At 56.8% G+C, this 17,413-nt stretch overlaps 1 protein-coding gene across 1 annotated transcript in view; it reads right to left on the reverse strand.

Annotated features, from left to right (window-relative positions):
• Positions 1 to 1,668: 1,668 nt before the first annotated feature.
• Positions 1,669 to 17,413, reverse strand: part of CDH4 (cadherin 4) — a 332,155-nt gene continuing 316,410 nt past the window's right edge. Inside the window, exons 10-16 of the mRNA XM_070419675.1 lie at positions 16,195 to 16,448; positions 15,478 to 15,620; positions 12,733 to 12,966; positions 9,352 to 9,585; positions 8,676 to 8,815; positions 7,927 to 8,091; positions 1,669 to 5,263 (exon numbers count right to left, since the gene is read on the reverse strand). Coding sequence (XP_070275776.1) covers positions 5,060 to 5,263; positions 7,927 to 8,091; positions 8,676 to 8,815; positions 9,352 to 9,585; positions 12,733 to 12,966; positions 15,478 to 15,620; positions 16,195 to 16,448 — 1,374 coding nt within the window. The 3' untranslated portion in view covers positions 1,669 to 5,059. The remainder of the gene's footprint in view (positions 5,264 to 7,926; positions 8,092 to 8,675; positions 8,816 to 9,351; positions 9,586 to 12,732; positions 12,967 to 15,477; positions 15,621 to 16,194; positions 16,449 to 17,413) is intronic.

Consider the following 17,413-nt stretch of genomic DNA (forward strand, 5'->3'; position numbering starts at 1 on the left):
CCCCACTCTCATCCTTGAGGTTTCCAAGCAGACAATTTATTCCTAAGCAGCAGAAGCTGCTGCAGGCGTCTGAAGCCACGGCCACCAGACCCACACCTGGAGGGTCAGCACCACGGACAGCTCCCTGCAGCCGCCCTGAGCCGCAGCGTTGAGGCTGTGATACAGTGTGTGTGTGTGTGTGTGTGATAAGGAGCCCTTGGGTTGGGAGGGAGGGTAGAGGAAGAGGCCCGCCTGAAGTCTGCCCCTGTGTGTGACCTGTCACTTGGCCACACCCCACTCCCTCGGCCCTTTAGTAGGCGCCCAGGGCAGGTCCAGGTTAGCCGGGTGCCCCGCAGGGCTGTTGTGAGAACCCTGTGAGCTGTGGGATCAATGAGTAGCATGTTCCTGGGACAGTGGCCCCCCAAATTAGAGTGGGAGTTAGAGTGTGTCTCCCAATCTCACCATGAGATGCTTTGTCCTGGCCTCAGTGCTGGCAGATTCATGCGGGATAACTGTGGCCCCCACACCCGTAGCCCTACTTAGTGGTTATCTCTGCTCAGGGGCATTTCCCACACCTGGGTCCTGCCTCCGTCACCATCCCCTAGCCTGGCCTTGATTATCAGGGGCTGGGGCAGCTCCTGGGGACCTGTGATGAGCAGCATGTAGGCGGGCAGATGGGGTAGGGATGTGTGCATGTGGGACAGAAATTTCCCTCAGGGCACCAGGGTCTGGGTTAGATGGGACAGGAGGTGGGCACCTGCCGGGCCCCGCCTCTGGGCCAGCCAGCCCTCTGCTGTGGAGCCTGTGTACACAAGCAGCCTTCCCCCAGGGCCTGGTGCTGGGCCTGGTTACCGGAACGTTTGTCCCACCGCAGGAGCAGGCCACAGCACTTGCCTAGTTGTGACTGTAAGAAGCTGCTCTGCTCGCAACCTTAAAATTAGCAAGTGGCTCATTGTGCCTGTAATGGTCACCTGCACTGGGATTGCTGTGGATGCAAATTTGTGGCCCAGGAGAGGCCTGGGAGGAGTGCTGGGGTCCAGACCAGCTCTGGGTCTGACTGTGCCACTTAGTGGGGTTTCCCTGAGGAGGGTGGAGCCTCTGTGGGTCCAGCCTCCTGGTTGTCTCTGGTGTGTGGCCTCTGCCAGCTGGCTCTGCAGCTCCTCCAGCTCAGACTCAGGCTGGGGATCAAGGGCAGGCTGGGTCACATGACCAGGCTGGGCCAGTCGGAGAGCTTCCAAGGGTAGCTGAGCCTGGGGGTTAGGGGGTGGACTGCCTGTCTTTGGATACACAGTCTGGGGTGAGGGAGGCCTGAGAATTGTACATTTGAGCCAGATTTCCATGGTCTCATGGAGGTTTACTTTGGGGTAGGAGAGGGATATGTGCTATTTTAGTTTGTTAGCTTGCATTGGTTCATCTAAGAACTTTGAAATATTGAGACACAGTGATGTGGACCTGCATTTGCACACTTTCCCTGGGCCTCAGTGTGAGGGGCCTGGCCGTTTCTGTCTGTGCTCCCAGAGCCCAGAACAGCGCCAGGGACAGAGCAGGTGCGCACACAGCATTTGCTGAGTGGACAGGTCCCACCGACACCAAACCCTACATGCTTGTCCACCCCGCGTCTGAGTGCCATCCGCCTTTGACCACGGGGACAGAAACAAGCCAGGGGAGGCAGCTATTTCAAAGGGGACTTTATTCACTCCTCAGAGCAGCGTGCGGCGCCCGGCCGCTGCGGGACAAGCGTGCACTGCTCCTCACTCAGCAGCAGGACTCGCCTGCACTGAAAACACTGAAAACATCGACGCGTTTACCTTTTTTCCTGTTTTTTTTTCTTCTTCTTTTTTTTGGTACAAAATGATACAAACAACAATACAAAATAGTTGTGCTGTTGACGATTACAAAAGAAGTCGGAACGTTTGTCTCACTGCGCAATGCTCAGAGTTGCAGCGCGAATACATCACACTCCAGTATCTTTCGCCAAAACAACCACAGTCATGCGGGCTGCTACACGTTTTGTCCTTTTTCAAAAGAAACATGCAAAAAAAGAACCCGAATGGAGAAGGAGAAAGGAAAGCAGAACGCGTTCCAGTTGCACAGAGATGTGGCCCAGCGAGGCACCGGGCCGCCTATGTACACCACGGTGCGCGAGCTGCGTCCCGGGACGCCCTGTGCGCGCGAGGCTTTGTCGTGGTTGCGGTACTACTCCTGTGAGCACCGACTGCTCCCTCCCCAGCTTCTACCAGAGCCGTGCTCCCGGGGCCTGTGTGGGCTGTGCTCTCACTGGGGGTCTCCGGGCCTGGCACCCTGACACTTCGGATGTGCTGAAGGACATGAGGAAGCGCAGACCTGCTTGGCAGACATGGCGGCCCCCGGACTGGGGTGCCAGTGACCAAGGTCAGGGCCTCCTGACACTGCCCTGCAGCACTGGACTCTCCTGCTCACAGAACAAAACTCCCCCAGTAACCAGCCACGGCCCAGCTCTTGGCCATCGCTGAGTCCGGGCCCAGGCCAGCTCCCTGGTCATGGACACGCCAAATCTGTAAGCTACATAAGAGACGTTCGACACCGATTGTACGCTTAGCTAATGCTAACTCGTTGGCCTCAGAAGAGTTCCAGCATGGATCTGGATCTGGGAGGGGGTGGGCACCCATCGTTCTTTGGCCCCCGGGGGCTGCCGGGGTGGGAGGGAGAGGGCACAGCTGTCCCACTGTCTGGGAGCAGGGACAGGCATGGGAAGGCCCCTGTGACGTCCTCAGCAGGCTGCTGCAGCCTCAGCCTGCAGGATTTAGGCAAAATGAACCAGGGGCCTGGCAGTAACAAGAAGCAGGGGGAGGGGAAGGAGCCGGAAGGAGGCACACGAGACGGACATCCACCTCGGGGCGGAGGGACAGGAAGGGTGAAAAGGAGGGCTGGGTCGGTGCACGGGCTGCTGAGTCCTGGGCTGGCTGGGCACTGCCATCCCTGAGGTGAACCCTGGGGGCCCAGGAGGACTCGGCTGGAGAGAGGGGCCCACAGCTGCCTCAGCTGGAGAGCCACAGTTACACTTAGCACGTCGCCTGAAGGATGCACTTTCCCCAAAGAAACAAAAACAACATCCCAGCTCACTTCCTACCAGCCCTGACCCCACCACCAAGCTCTCGTGTGGCCACGCTGCAGACGCGGGGCAGTTCTCTCCCCGACCCGACACTCTGCATGGCCAGGCTCAGGACTGGGGGCCTGGTCCCCTCCCCTTGGAAGGTCACCCCCTGACTTCCAGCTTGTGACACAGTGACCTCCCTCCCTGGGCAGCCAGGGACGGGTCAGGGACAGAGCCCACGAAGCCCTTCGTGGGACAGGCTGCAGCTGCAGCCCAGCTCGGCTCTGGGAGAATGGACGGAGTTGGTGATGAGTGTGGTTTGGGGAAGAACCCTGATGTCCAATGGGGACATGCCCATGAGCACTCAAGTTCACCTTCAAGGCCAAAGCTGTTCTGAAAAGAGGGTGACCATGAACGGGGACAGGCCATAGGAAGAGGAACGACTCAAGGACCCCAGATGGAGAAGGGGGAACACTTGCCTTGCTACACCCCAACTTCCCCAGGCTCCTCCCTGTTCCCAGGAGCAGGCCAGCTTCCTTGTCCTTGGTCAGCTGGGACTCCCCTCCCCCAGGGGGCCCTGATGCCAAGTCCTGCCCAGGCCAGTGGCACCCTTCCCCCTTCCTCGGGGAGCCTGAGGTGGACCAAGCACAAGGGTCCCCCTTGAGGGTGCCCGTCTCCTGCCGGCCGGAGGCGCCTTCACATCCAGGGGTGCCCCAGGGGCTGCTTCTCACTCAGCGTGATTGCAGCTGGGGTCTCCCCAGGGCCCTGGAACACCGCCCGTCACTGTCCATCCCGCAGAACCGACTCCCCGGCCTCTGGACTGAGTCAGACTGGTACTCGCAGGGCAGTTTCAGCTGTTGGGCGCGACCCGGTCCAGAGGAAGGATGGGCTGCTGTCTCCAGCAGGTGCCACCCAGCTGCATCTCAGGACATTCCAAGCAGGTCCCGGCCGTCCACGCCGCTCAGCAAGTGAGAGCTCTGGCCGAGCAGGGTGGGGCAGGGACAGAGGCTGCCTCGGCCTTGGAGTCTGCACAGCCCCGGGCATGGCCGTGGACTGGGCTGTGCTGTGGGTGCTCACTGGGCCTGTGACAAGGTTTGGTCTGGAGGGGAGGAGGGCTCAGGCCATGGTTTGGGCTGTGGCTTCTTGGGACACAATACTTTCCTGGACCAAAGGCAGTGGGAGCCTGGCTGGTGTTCTGGGTGGGGGAGCCTAATGGTTGACCAGGGGCACCCGGGGAGACAGCCAAGGACAGAGATGGCCCCTGGGAACCTCACCTGCCCAGTTATTTAAGCATCTTGGGAGGGGGGGTGCACGGCTGGGCCACAGTGAAAGCCATGCTCACACAGCGGTTTTGGTCACGGGCTCTGGCGTGCCCGGGGAACACAGCCGCAGGAACCGAAGCTGGGCTCCTCGCCCCCCTGGCCTCAGGCACCCCAACGGGTCCAGGAGACCCAGGCTGCATGAGGCAACACTTGAGCTGTTGGGATTTGGATCCCAAACTATGTTTTCTTTGTAAATTTTGTCAAGCGAGTCACCCATTTTTTTCCTTCATAAAAGGCCAAAAAAAAAAAAAAAAAAAGAGAGAGACACATTCTCCTGATTCCTAAATTGGTGCCTTCGGAGCTAGGAAGAGCTGGGGTAGGTGCTGGGGCTGGGGTGGGGGGCTTGGTCTGTCTGCTTCAGTCACTCCTGAGTTTGAGGGAAACTGATACATGTACCAAAAGGCACTTTTTTTTAAAGCAGTGCTTCTGCTCTAAGATCAAGTCAGGACCCAGTGCCTCTCACTTCCTTTAGTGACTGTCAGCTCCTGTGATGGGCGGCGGCGAGAAGTGTTCATGCCAGACAGCTCAATGTTGGGGGGCTGGGGCGGGGAGACCCCCTGGAACACCACTAAATGACGTGTCTGCAGGGAGTTGGGAGGACCAGCGGCCTCCCCCAGTCCTGCTCCTCTGTCTGTCCGTCTGTCCCTCCGAGTGCTGGTCTGGCTTTGGTCCGGGGAGAGGTCGGTCAGTCCTCGCCACCCCCGTACATGTCCGCCAGCTTCTTGAACCGGGGCCCCCAGTCGTTCAGATAATCGTAGTCTTGGTCCCCGGAGCTGGATGAGTTTAGGGAGCTGACGGAGCCTGCGGTGGAGCCGCTGCCTTCATAGTCGAAGACCAGCAGGGAGTCGTAGGGGGGCGCTGTGGGGTCGTTGTCTGCCGCTCGAAGTCCCTGGGGGTCATGAGACACAGTTAGGGTGAAGGGTCTGCGGCCTCAGGAATAGGAAGAAGATTAGGGGAGGCAAAGCTATAGGGCTCTACATACCATAGGTGCTCAATAAGTGCTCCCTACATTTAACCAAAGGGTATTTCAGATAACCAAGCAGAGAAGGGTCAGAAGCTGCTGGAGGTGGAAAACTCAAAGTCAGCATGAGGTAGGGGGGATGGGCAGGGCTGTGGCTACGTGGGCCTGTGGCTGGGTGGGGTCATGGCTTGGTGGGGCTGTGGCTGGGTGGGGCCTGTGGTTGGGTAGGGCAATGGCTTGGTGGGGCCGTGGCTGGGTGGGGCAATGGCTTGGTGGGGCCGTGGCTGGGTGGGGCAATGGCTTGGTGGGGCTGTGGCTGGGTCGGGCAATGGCTGGGTGGGGCCTGTGGTTGGGTAGGGCAATGGCTTGGTGGGGCCGTGGCTGGGTGGGGCAATGGCTTGGTGGGGCCGTGGCTGGGTGGGGCAATGGCTTGGTGGGGCTGTGGCTGGGTGGGGCAATGGCTGGGTGGGGCAATGGCTGGGTGGGGCAATGGCTGGGTGGGGCCTGTGGCTTGGTGGGGCCATGGCTGTGTGGGGCCGTGGCTGGGTGGGGCCATGGCTGGGTGGGGCTGTGGCTGGGTGGGGCTGTGGTTGGGTGGGGCCGTGGCTGGGTGGGGCTGTGGCTGGAGTTCAGTCCCTCCAGGGAGGCCTGTGGGTCTTGAGTCCATGATCATTGTCACGTGGAATGTGCACCTGAGCTGGCCAGAGTCAGCGTTTTGAAGTTAACTATCCCCATGAACAAGATCCGGCAATGTTGCAAGTGTGGCTGGAGCCCCGCCAGGTGCTACCCTCTATCCTTGAGTGTGGCTGGCTGACCGGCTGATGGTGACCCTGGGAGCAGCCCTCCCCCCTTGCCCGTGGCTGGGACAGCTTGGAGGTGCGGGGTCTAACCTAGTTCTGGGAGGTCCCCAGCAGGGTGGCCCACATGTCCACGGTGCTCACTGGCTGGCTGATGCCTCACTGCCCAACCCTTATAACCATTCAGTACTGAATAGTCGGTAGTGTGTCCATTTTTACTTCCTGGAAGAATTATTCAAAAGTGGATTGGAAAAATGCTCAAAGTCACTAATCATCCAAGAGATGCAAATCAAAACAACAGTAAAAGGTATCATCTCACACCTGTCAGAATGGCTATCATCAACAAAGCAACAAACGACAAGTGCTGGCGAGGATGTGGAAAAAAGGGAACCCTAGTACACTGCTGGTGGGAATGCAGACTGGTGCAGACATTATGGAAAACAGTATGGAGTTTCCTCAAATAATTAAATATGGATCTGCCATTTGACCCAGTGATCCCACTTCTAGGAATATATCCCAAGAAATCAGAAACACCAATCAGAAAGGACATATGCACCCCTATGTTCATAGCAGCACAATTCACCATAGCTAAGATCTGGAAACAGCCTAAGTGCCCATCAGCAGATGAGTGGATTAGAAAACAGTGGTACATCTACACAATGGAATACTACGCTGCTGTAAAAAGAAAGAACTCTTACCATTCGCAACAGCATGGGTGGACCTGGAGAGCATTATGCTAAGTGAAATAAGCCAGTTGGAGAAGGATAAGTATCACATGATCTCACTCATTTGTGGAAATAATGAACAACATAAACTGATGAACAAAAATAGATCCAGAGACAGAGAAATATCAAACAGACCTTCAAACCTCAGAGGGAAGGGAAGGGAGGGTAGGTTGTGGGGGTCAGAGGGGAAAGAGACCCACTTGTATGCATATAATCATAATCAATGGACACAGACAATGGCGGGGGGCGGGGGGTGAAGGCCAGGGCTGAGGGACGGGGGTGGCTGGGAGAGGACAGCGGGAGAAAAGGGGACATACGTAATACTTTCAACAATAAAGAATACAAAAAGTAATTTAGACTGCAACAAAAATAAAACAAGGAAACTTTAAAAATGTGGATTCGCCGAAACTGGTTTGGCTCAGTGGATAGAGCGTCGGCCTGCGGACTGAAAGGTCCCAGGTTCGATTCCGGTCAGGGGCATGTACCTGGGTTGCGGGCATATCCCCAGTAGGAGGTGTGCAGGAGGCAGCTGATCGATGTTTCTCTCTCATCGATGTTTCTAACTCTCTATCTCTCTCCCTTCCTCACTGTAAAAAATCAATAAAAACATATTTAAAAAAAAAAAACAGTCTTAAAAAAAATAAAAATAAAAACGTGGATTGGGGAAGGCCTACTTTCGGGGGTTTTAAAACTTTTATTACATGGGAGCCAGCGAGCGCTGCCTAAGCCGAGGGAACTTCTGGGCAGGTGTGGAAGCCTCTCTTGCTGGGACGCGGCCTGCGTTGGGGGCTGTCCTGCGCAGTCTCTGCTTTTGACTGAGCCCCCACGTCTCAATAACGTCTCCCCACGTCAGATTCTGGGGGTGTGAGTGCGGCCAGCCCCCCGGCAAATGCAGTCAGAAATGAGGGCGGGGAGTAGGCCCCTCACCGGGTGCTGAGGGCGGGGCTCGGCCTCTCTCGGCACCCCAAGGCCCAGTGCAGAGGGCGCCACTGTTGGTTGTCTGTGTTAACAGGGCTTTACCGTGAGGAGGGGCCCTGCTTCGGACCCTCCCCACTGCCTGGGCACCCACCTCAGTGATGAAGTCTCCGATGTCCCCTGGGTGGGGCACCACAGGCCTGACCGGGTACAGGGGCTCGGTGCCCACCGGCCGCTCGTCCACCCGCCGCACCCCGGCCGCCGTGCTCAGCGCGTGCTCCGTGGCCTCCGGCTGCTGCAGCTGGCTGAGGTCATAGTCCTGGGCGGGCCAAGAGGAGTCAGGGGGAGGCTCGGGCGGGCAGCAGGCAGGGCGCCAGCGAAATCCACTGTCCTATTCCCTCCCCTGGTCGCCTTCCCATAATGCCCACCTCCTCTCCGTCCAGACCCTGATTGTCCTGAAGGCTCGTGGGGGGCCTGTGCCCCTGGCTGCCTTCACTGGCCTAATGGGCCCCCAGGGGACCCCGCTGCCATGCTGCTCCACTCCCTCACACGTTCCTCCTGTGTTCTTCAGGACACCCCGAGCTAGGGCTGCTGTCACCCTTGTTCTGGGCGGGGACGGGAAGCTGTAGTGGGGTAAGGACTTGCCCCGACTCCCACAATGGCTGTGGCGAGCGCAGGGTCCAACCCGGCAGCTCCTGGTCACCCCACAGCCCCGGCACACGGGTCTGTCCTTCCCAGCCCCTGGGGCGCAGGGAGCAGGGTGAGGGGACCCAGAGCCGAGGCGGGATCCCCTCGAGGAGGCAGCGGTGCAAGTGCATGGAAACGCGGGCAGAGAGGCCCAGCTGGCGAAGAGGGTTCTGCTGCCCACCTCCCGCCGGGACCAAGGACGCGCTGCCGCCTCACCTGGTCTTCCTCGCCGCCGCCCTCCTCGTCGTACTTGAGGATGTTGTCGCGCACGTCGTCCTCCGGATCGATGAGGAGCTGCTTTGTGTGGCGCTCCTTCTCCCGCCGCTTCATCCACCCCACGAACAGCAGGACCATGGCTGTGGGTTTGGGGCGCCATGAGCAGGGGTGTGTGTGCACGTGTGCAGGCGAGCACCATGGCTGTGGGTTTGGGGCGCCATGAGCAGGGGCGTGTGTGCACGTGTGCAGGCGAGCACCATGGCTGTGGGTTTGGGGGCGCCATGAGCAGGGGTGTGTGCACGTGTGCAGGCGAGCACCACGTGTTATGTGCGCCTGTGTGCACTGGGACGAATATGGGTGGGCTGTGCACCTGTGAGAGGGTGCATATTGCTGCCTGTTGTGTACACGCTGTGCACGTCCACATGTGGATATGCATGTGCATGCATGCACAGCCATGTACACACATATGTGCATGGACAGCCCGTGTGAACATGCTGGGATGCATGCATGCTCATGAGTGTGTCTGCGATTACACGGACCGGTTCAACGGGCTTTCTGAAAGGTCCCTGGAGGTCGGGAGAGGTCGGGGGGATGTGGGCTGCAGGGCCAACCCAGGCTCCGCCTACTCCTGGACAACCCTGGGTGGTGTGCACCTGCAGCGCTCGGCCATACTCACTCAGCAGGATGACGATGCAGACGAGGATGGCCACGATGGCACCTGTGCCCAGGCCAGCTGCCACCACCGCGCCAATGGTGGTGCAGTCGCCGTTCTCGTCGCATGGGCACACCTTGACTTTGATGATGGACGTGTTGGACAGGGGCGGGTTCCCAGAGTCTGTGACCATGATGGGGACATCGTACACTCCCGCCTCCAGGTACAGGATGCGCAAGCTGAGCTGGGCGTAGTCGCCTGGCACAAAGCAACAGCATGCGCTTTGTTAGTGAACACCCAGCCCTCCTTCCTGAGCACAACTTCTGAAGGAAAGACTGAATCTGACAGCATGAAACTCTCAGTCTGTGTGGCACACACACACACACACACACACACACACACGAGTATACGCATGTACAGGCACACACGCATACACACACACAGGTGTACTCATGTACAAGCACACACACATACACAGGTATACTCATGTACAAGCACATATATACACAGGTATACTCATGTACAAGCACATACACACAGGTATACTCATGTATAAGCATATACATACAGAGGTATACTCATGGACAGGTACATACACACAGGTATACTCATGTACAAGCACACACATATAAAGGTATACTCTTGTACAAACACACACACACATACACAGGTATAGTCATGTACAAGCACACACACATACACAGCTATACTCATGTACAAGCACACACACAGGTATACTCATGTACAAGCACATACACACAGGTATACTCATGTACAAGCACATACACACAGGTATACTCATGTATAAGCATATACATACAGAGGTATACTCATGGACAGGTACATACACACAGGTATACTCATGTACAAGCACACACATATAAAGGTATACTCTTGTACAAACACACACACACATACACAGGTATAGTCATGTACAAGCACACACACATACACAGCTATACTCATGTACAAGCACACACATACACAGGTATACTCATGTATAAGCACACACACATACACAGCTATACTCATGTACAAGCACACACACAGGTATACTCATGTACAAGCACACACACATACACAGCTATACTCATGTACAAGCACACACACAGGTATACTCATGTACAAGCACACACACAGGTATACTCATGTACAAGCACATACACATACACAGGTATACTCATGTACAAGCACACACACATACACAGGTATACTCATGTACAAGCACACACACATACACAGGTATACTCATGTACAAGCACATACACACAGGTATACTCATGTATAAGCACATACATACACAGGTATACTCATGTATAAGCACACACATACACAGGTATACTCATGTACAAGCACACACATACACAGGTATACTCATGTACAAGCACACACACAGGTATACTCATGTACAAGCACACACACATACACAGGTATACTCATGTACAAGCACACACACATACACAGGTATACTCATGTACAAGCACACACACATACACAGGTATACTCATGTACAAGCACATACACACAGGTATACTCATGTATAAGCACATACATACACAGGTATACTCATGTATAAGCACACACATACACAGGTATACTCATGTACAAGCACACACATACACAGGTATACTCAAGTACACTCATGTACAAGCAGACACATAATATACTGGTATACTCATGTACAAGCACACACATGCATATACAGGTATACACATGTACACACCCATGTGTACTCATGTACAAGCACACAATGCACACACATGTATACTCATGTATAACCACATAAATGCACATACATACACAGGTATACTCATGTACAAGCACACACATACTCAGGTATACTCATGTACAAAGCACACACATATACAGGTATACTCAAGTATACTCATGTACAAGCACACACATAATATGCCAGTATACACAGGTACAAGCACACACATACACAGGTATACTCATGTACAAGCACACACATACATATACAGGTATACACATGTATAACCACATACATGCACACTCAGGTATACTCACATACAAGCATATAATGCACACACAGGTATACTCATGCATGAGCACACACACACAGGTATAATCATGTACAAGCACATACATACACATACAGGTATACATAGGTATAACCACACACATGTACACACACAGATATACTCATGTACAAGCACACAATAGATATACATGTATACACATGCATAACCACACACATGCACATACATGTACACTCTCACACAAGCATATAATGCACACACAGGTGTACTCATGTATGAGCACGCACACACACACAGGTGTAATCATATACCAGCACATGCATGCACGTACACACACTACATCTTACCACGAAGGTAAAAGACACTGGCAATTCAAGAAAAGACACTGAACACGTGGGATGAAGAACTATCTCCTTACTGTATGAAGAGTTTGACCAAATCAACTATAAAGCAAAAACCTCAGAGAAAAATAGGTGGAGCACTGAGCAGACAGTTAACAGAAGAAACAAAAAGTGCCAATAAATATCTATACTAATAAAAGGGTAATATGCTAATTAGACCGGGTCAACCGGCCATCTTTTGGATGTCCGACTTCCTTCGGACAAAGCCATGGTTGTGGGGGCCGAGGCAGAGGCAGTTAGGGGCAAGATCAGGCTGGCAGGGGGTTAGGGGCGATCAGGCCGCAGGGGAGGGCAGTTGGGGGCAAGATCAGGGTGGCAGGGGAGGGCAGTTGGGGGCGAGGCAGGTGAGTAGTTAGGAGCCAGTGGTCCTGGATTGCGAGAGGAATGTCTTCACAGGGATCGGGCCTAAACCGGCAGTCGGACATCCCCTGATGGGTCCCAGATTGGAGAGGGTGCAGGCTGGGCTGAGGAACACCCCCCACCCCCCGTGCATGAATTTTGCACACTGGGCCTCTAGTATGAAAGAATGTCCACCACTAGTTAAGAAATACAAATGGAAACAATGATTTGGGTTAAGAAATCAGAAAGTGGTTTTCAAACAGTAACACTCTGTGTTGGTGAGGCTTGGGGACCAGCCCACTCCTGCTCGTCTAGTGAAACTGGAAATTGTGTCACCTTTCTAAACACACTGCACAACGCTAGCAGAATTCAGAATTCCGGTACCTTCTCTATGAGCCCACTCCCAGGAAATATATTGGCTGGGGGTCAGCTGCAAGGATGTTCACGCTGGGATCGCTGAAACAGTGAGAGCCTAGGACTGGGCGTAGCTGAGCACTGGAGCACAGCGGGGCCCCAGCCTCATAGGGACCCCTACAGGCGACAGGCTAGGTACCCCTCTTGTGGGGCCAGCTCCCCTCCTTGCTGCCCGCCTTCCCGGGTGACGGGCCCCTGGGGGCTGCACCGCAGACTCAGTCTGATTGTCCTGGTGCCTGGGTGAGGCTCACCATTTAAGCGGGTGATGGTCCAGTTCTTCCGCACAGTGGCGGGAACGAAGGGCAGCTCAAAGACGTAGGGGCCAACATTGGGGTCGATGTCGGCGTCGGCTGCTGTGATGTTGATGGTGTCCAGGCTGGTCTTCTCACAGATCTGCGCCTCCTTGGGGAGCAGCTCGGGGGCGTTATCATTGATATCAATGAGGTAGATCTGGAGGGTCCCGGTGCCACTGGCTGGGGGGATCCCTGTGGGACAGACACGGGTGACCAGGCAGGGTCACTGCTGATACTCCAGGACCACAGGACATACCACAGCCCCACCCAGAACATCCCAAAGCTGCACCAGCACCCACTTAACTGCACACAACATATGCATAGACAGAAGTAGAGCCATGGGAACACATGCCCGTGCACATACATGCACACACACACACACACACATGCGCACACACCTCCACGCAGAGCACAGCTGCAGGAGACGGCATCCACAGAGCTCACAACCACACTCAGGACCCCTTCCCCAGTCTTCCAGGTTGCCCTGCCCCTCCTCCCCAGTGGGGCTCCCTGTGGCCAGGCGCCCTGCGCTCAGACTCTTATAACCAAACATAGAGTCTTAGGAACTGTGTCCCTGGGGAAGGGAACTGGCAAGACGAGTTTGGGATTGAGGGTCTCTGTCCCAGCAGGCTCCCCTCTGCCCCAGCAGGCTCCCCTCTGCCCCAGCAGGCGCCCCTCTGCCCCAGCAGGCTCCCCTCTGCCCCAGCAGGCGCCCCTCTGCCCCAGCAGGTTCCCCTCTGCCCAGCAGGCGCCCCTCTGCCCCAGCAGGTTCCCCTCTGCCCAGCAGGCGCCCCTCTGCCCCAGCAGGCGCCCCTCTGCCCCAGCAGGCGCCCCTCTGCCCAGCAGGCTCCCCTCTGCCCAGCAGGCGCCCCTCTTCCCAGCAGGCGCCCCTCTGCCCAGCAGGCGCCCCTCTGCCCCAGCAGGCTCTCCTCTGCCCAGCAGGCGCCCTCTGTAGCAGTTTTTTCCGCTTCTGCTGGTCTCCAGGTGCTAACAGACGCTCTGCTGAGGCCCAGAGCTCCTCAGGGCCTCCCCGCCCCTCACGCCCCCCATGCTTTGGCCCAGGCTGATGGTATGGTGGGCGCAGGCTGGGCGGCCGCAGAAGCATGTGCTATCTGCCCTCCAAGACGGCAGGAGGTGGCAACAATTTCTGATAGCAGCTGTGCCTTGCAAGGCCAGCTCCTGACCCCGACACCAGCAACCATGTTTTTTGGCTGAGACAAGTGGAGCACGTTTCTTTAATCTTCACGACCATCACGGCCACGCAGCTCGGTGCTGCTGTTAGAAGCTGTGTGAGCAGCACCGGCAGGTCCTGTTGCCCGCGGCTGGCGCTCCATTCGGGGTCTTCCATGTGCCGCACTCCAGCCACGGAGCCACCGACAGTCACCACCTAACCTAACCTGGGGCGGAGCTGCTGGAGAAGAGATGGCTGCAGCGCCTTCACGGACCCGCCGTCAGGGAGGCGGGAAGGAGGCAGCGGAGGTTGCCAGGACCCGGCTCTCGCGGGCTATGTCACAAGCCTCACGAATTCTAGCCGCACAGCTGTGCCTAGAACCCAGCAGGCACAGTGTGCCCCACGGCCTGCACAGGCTGCTTCCTGACTCTGGGCCCCCCCCTCCGCCCATTTCCCCGGCGTGTCTTTCTGGTCCCGCAGGTCGTGGCCCCCCAGGCAGCTCCTCAGAGCCCAGGGACTGCAGGAGGCCCTGGCCGTCCGTCTCCTCCCCTGTTCTGATTCTCCCAGCACTTCTAGACCTGAAATGACCTGGTCAACTTGTTTCTCACCCGTCTCCCTGGGCAGACTGCTGAGTCTCCCTCAACACCCATGTCCCCTTTCTTCCTTCATAAAAAGAACTGGCCCTCAGTTTTATCTGGGGTCACCCCTGCCTGGTTGGAAGGCCAAGTTTCTCAGCATCCCTTGCAGCGAGGCATGGCTTCAGACTAAGTTCTGGCCTTCGTGAGCTGTGAGTGGAAGTCCTTGCCCTCCCTGCTCCTCCTGCTTGCCAGACGTGGTCATGATGACTGGAGCACCAGCAGTCATTCTGGACCACGCGGCAGCTCCCCAAAGACACGGCATGGCAGAGTGAGCCATCTCTCAGGCCAGACCCTGGTTGCCTGCCGCCAGCCTAATCGGGTTGAATTACTGTCATTACTATGCAGCTGACCCTGGTTCTAGCGAACACACCGGCCTCTGGAATGCCAGCCACGCAGAGAGGGTGTCTGTCTGCGTGTCCACTGAGGAGCGGTGCCAGGCGACAGCAGGGGTCAGGGAGCAGTCACAGCAGCAGCGTGCTGGCTGGAGCCAGGCCCAGTCCCCAGGGTCCTGGGCCAGCGCTGCTCGGCAGAAAGGTGCATGTGCCTTAGTTTCAGGGGGGAGGCTGAGAAGCAGTTCAGCCACCACAGGGCTGGGACAAACCCAGCCTGACCGCACCATCCCTGGCTCCCTCCCCGCCGCCTCCTCCCTGGCGACCGTGGGAATGGTCGGATGGGCGTGAGAGAGTCGGTGGGCAGGTAGAATGGCAATGCTCTGAATAAACGCGGGGAGGATGACTGCCTGGGGCCCTGATGGACGGTGAGGCCCTGGCCCTCCTCCCTGGCACTGTGCCTCCCACTGCAGCCTCCCCTCGGGTGCCGGTGGGCCTCCCTCAGTCTCCCTGCCAGAGCCCAAGGCATGGGTGAGCACCCACAGTCACCCGGGGCGGGACGCACCGTTGTCAGCCGCCAGGAAGGTGGCCTCGTAGACGTTGTTTTTGGTGTAGAGGGACTCGCGGTCCAGGATGGCCGCCGTGGTGACCTGCCCGTTGGTGGCGTTCATGCGCAGCCAGCTGGCCGGGTCTGACAGCTTTGAGTATCTGTGGAGGGAGTAGCGGGGGTGAGCCGAGGGCTGGGGAGCACGGGTCTGTCCTGGAGCCCCAGCCCCTGTGGGCTGCCAGCCCACTCTTTGGGGCACCAGGTGGCTTCCAGCCCCGCGCAGGGTCCTCCCACGGTGGGACGGTGACAACAGGGACTCATGGTCACCAAGGTGGGCAGGCTCCACACCCTCACAAGGACCGCTGGGCAGACTCTCTCATCACCCTCATTCACAGGTGGGGAAACTGAGGCACAGGGAGGCGAGGGACCTGCAATCATGCAGCTATAGAGCGAGGCCAGGAGCAGGACCCAGCCTGACTCCGGACACTGTGAGTCAGTCAGGACAACCCTGTGGCTGTGGCATCGCCCGTGCGGCTGCCTGTCCTCAGGACTGGGCCCATGGCTCCCGCCTGGAAAGACACGGCTGATCTGGGCTGCCTGAGCCCCAAAGGGAGGAGGACGTTCTGGTTTCAGGTTTCACGGGGTGTGCAGGCTCCTCTCCTGGAAAGTGGGAGACTGAGTGTGCAGAGCCCTGGTCCAGGGCCTGAGTGGCAGGGCGCCATGTCTAGGACCCACCTCACGGCCTGCTGCATGAAGCGGTCGGGGTCCACCGCGGAAAACGTGGTGAGCACGGTGCCCGGGGGCACGCCCTCCTCCAGGCGGATGAGCTTGTGGTTGGAGGGGAAGTAGGGGGCCTCGTTGACGTCCATGACCGAGATGGTCACCCCCGCTGTGGACTGGAAGGACATCTGGATCCCACTGGCCAGAGGCGCCTGGTTGGACACCATCACGGTCAGCATGAACGCTCTGTTCAGCTCGTAGTCCACTGCCTGGGGTGAAAAGACATCGTGTGAGCTGCAGAGGTGCGTGGGGTTGGACGGAGGGGGTGCCGTGGGGCTGGATGGTCAGCACCCACCGCCCCTGTCTGTTGCTACATTTCCCTGCTTTGTACCCAGGAGACTGGCCCCAAGGGATGCCATCCCCCAGACTGCCTTGTCTCTGGCTTCCTGCTGGGTTTGACCAATGGGAGGAGAGAGTTTGGGGTGAAGGACCCTGACACCCTGCCCTCCTGTCTGTGTCACAGTGGGCCGTAGCTGGACTCCCCTCCATGGCTTGGCTGTCATCAGGCGCGGGGATGCCATGCCTGCCCTGTTCCCCCAGCTGAGTGTCATTTGCCCAGGGGTGTCCTGCTGGAAACCAAGATCAACAGTAATTAATATAAATGCGAGGAGTCCACCAGAAGGCTGAGTTTGGGCTTTGATATTCACAGGGTGAATATTTGCATTTTATTACCTACTGCTGACTCAATGGCCTAAAGCAAACTCCCCCCAAACGATAATCTTACTGTTTACTAAACATTACCATTGCTATGTCTGTTTACATTCCTAAAAGGCAATTGTGTATTCTAGTAAATAAAAGCAGACAGGAATGGAGACTCAGGGGAACTTGACTACTACAGTTGAGTTTTCCCCTGGCTTCCCCCATAATTTCAAAATTAATATTTCTTGTCTTGTGTGTCAATTTGTGCATCAACTCTTTCTCCAAACCTTTGAACCCAAAAGCCACGCTGGCCGTGGCCTTTCACAGTGTCCCCCTAGGTATCGTGGGTTGAATGGTGGCCCCCCAAAGATACGTCCCCCTGGAACCTGTGAATGGGACCTTATTTGCAAATAGGGTCTTTGCAGATGTGATGAAGTTATAGATCTTGAGATGAAGTCACCCTGGATTGAGGCTGGGCCCAACCCAAGCACAGGTGCCCTTGCGAGAGGAAGGCAGGGAGACAGAGCACGGACAG

This window comes from Myotis yumanensis, unplaced genomic scaffold (assembly GCF_028538775.1).
Source record: "Myotis yumanensis isolate MYYU_CA2020_CCGP unplaced genomic scaffold, mMyoYum1.0.hap1 SCAF_7, whole genome shotgun sequence".
Taxonomy (NCBI): Eukaryota; Metazoa; Chordata; class Mammalia; order Chiroptera; family Vespertilionidae; genus Myotis; species Myotis yumanensis.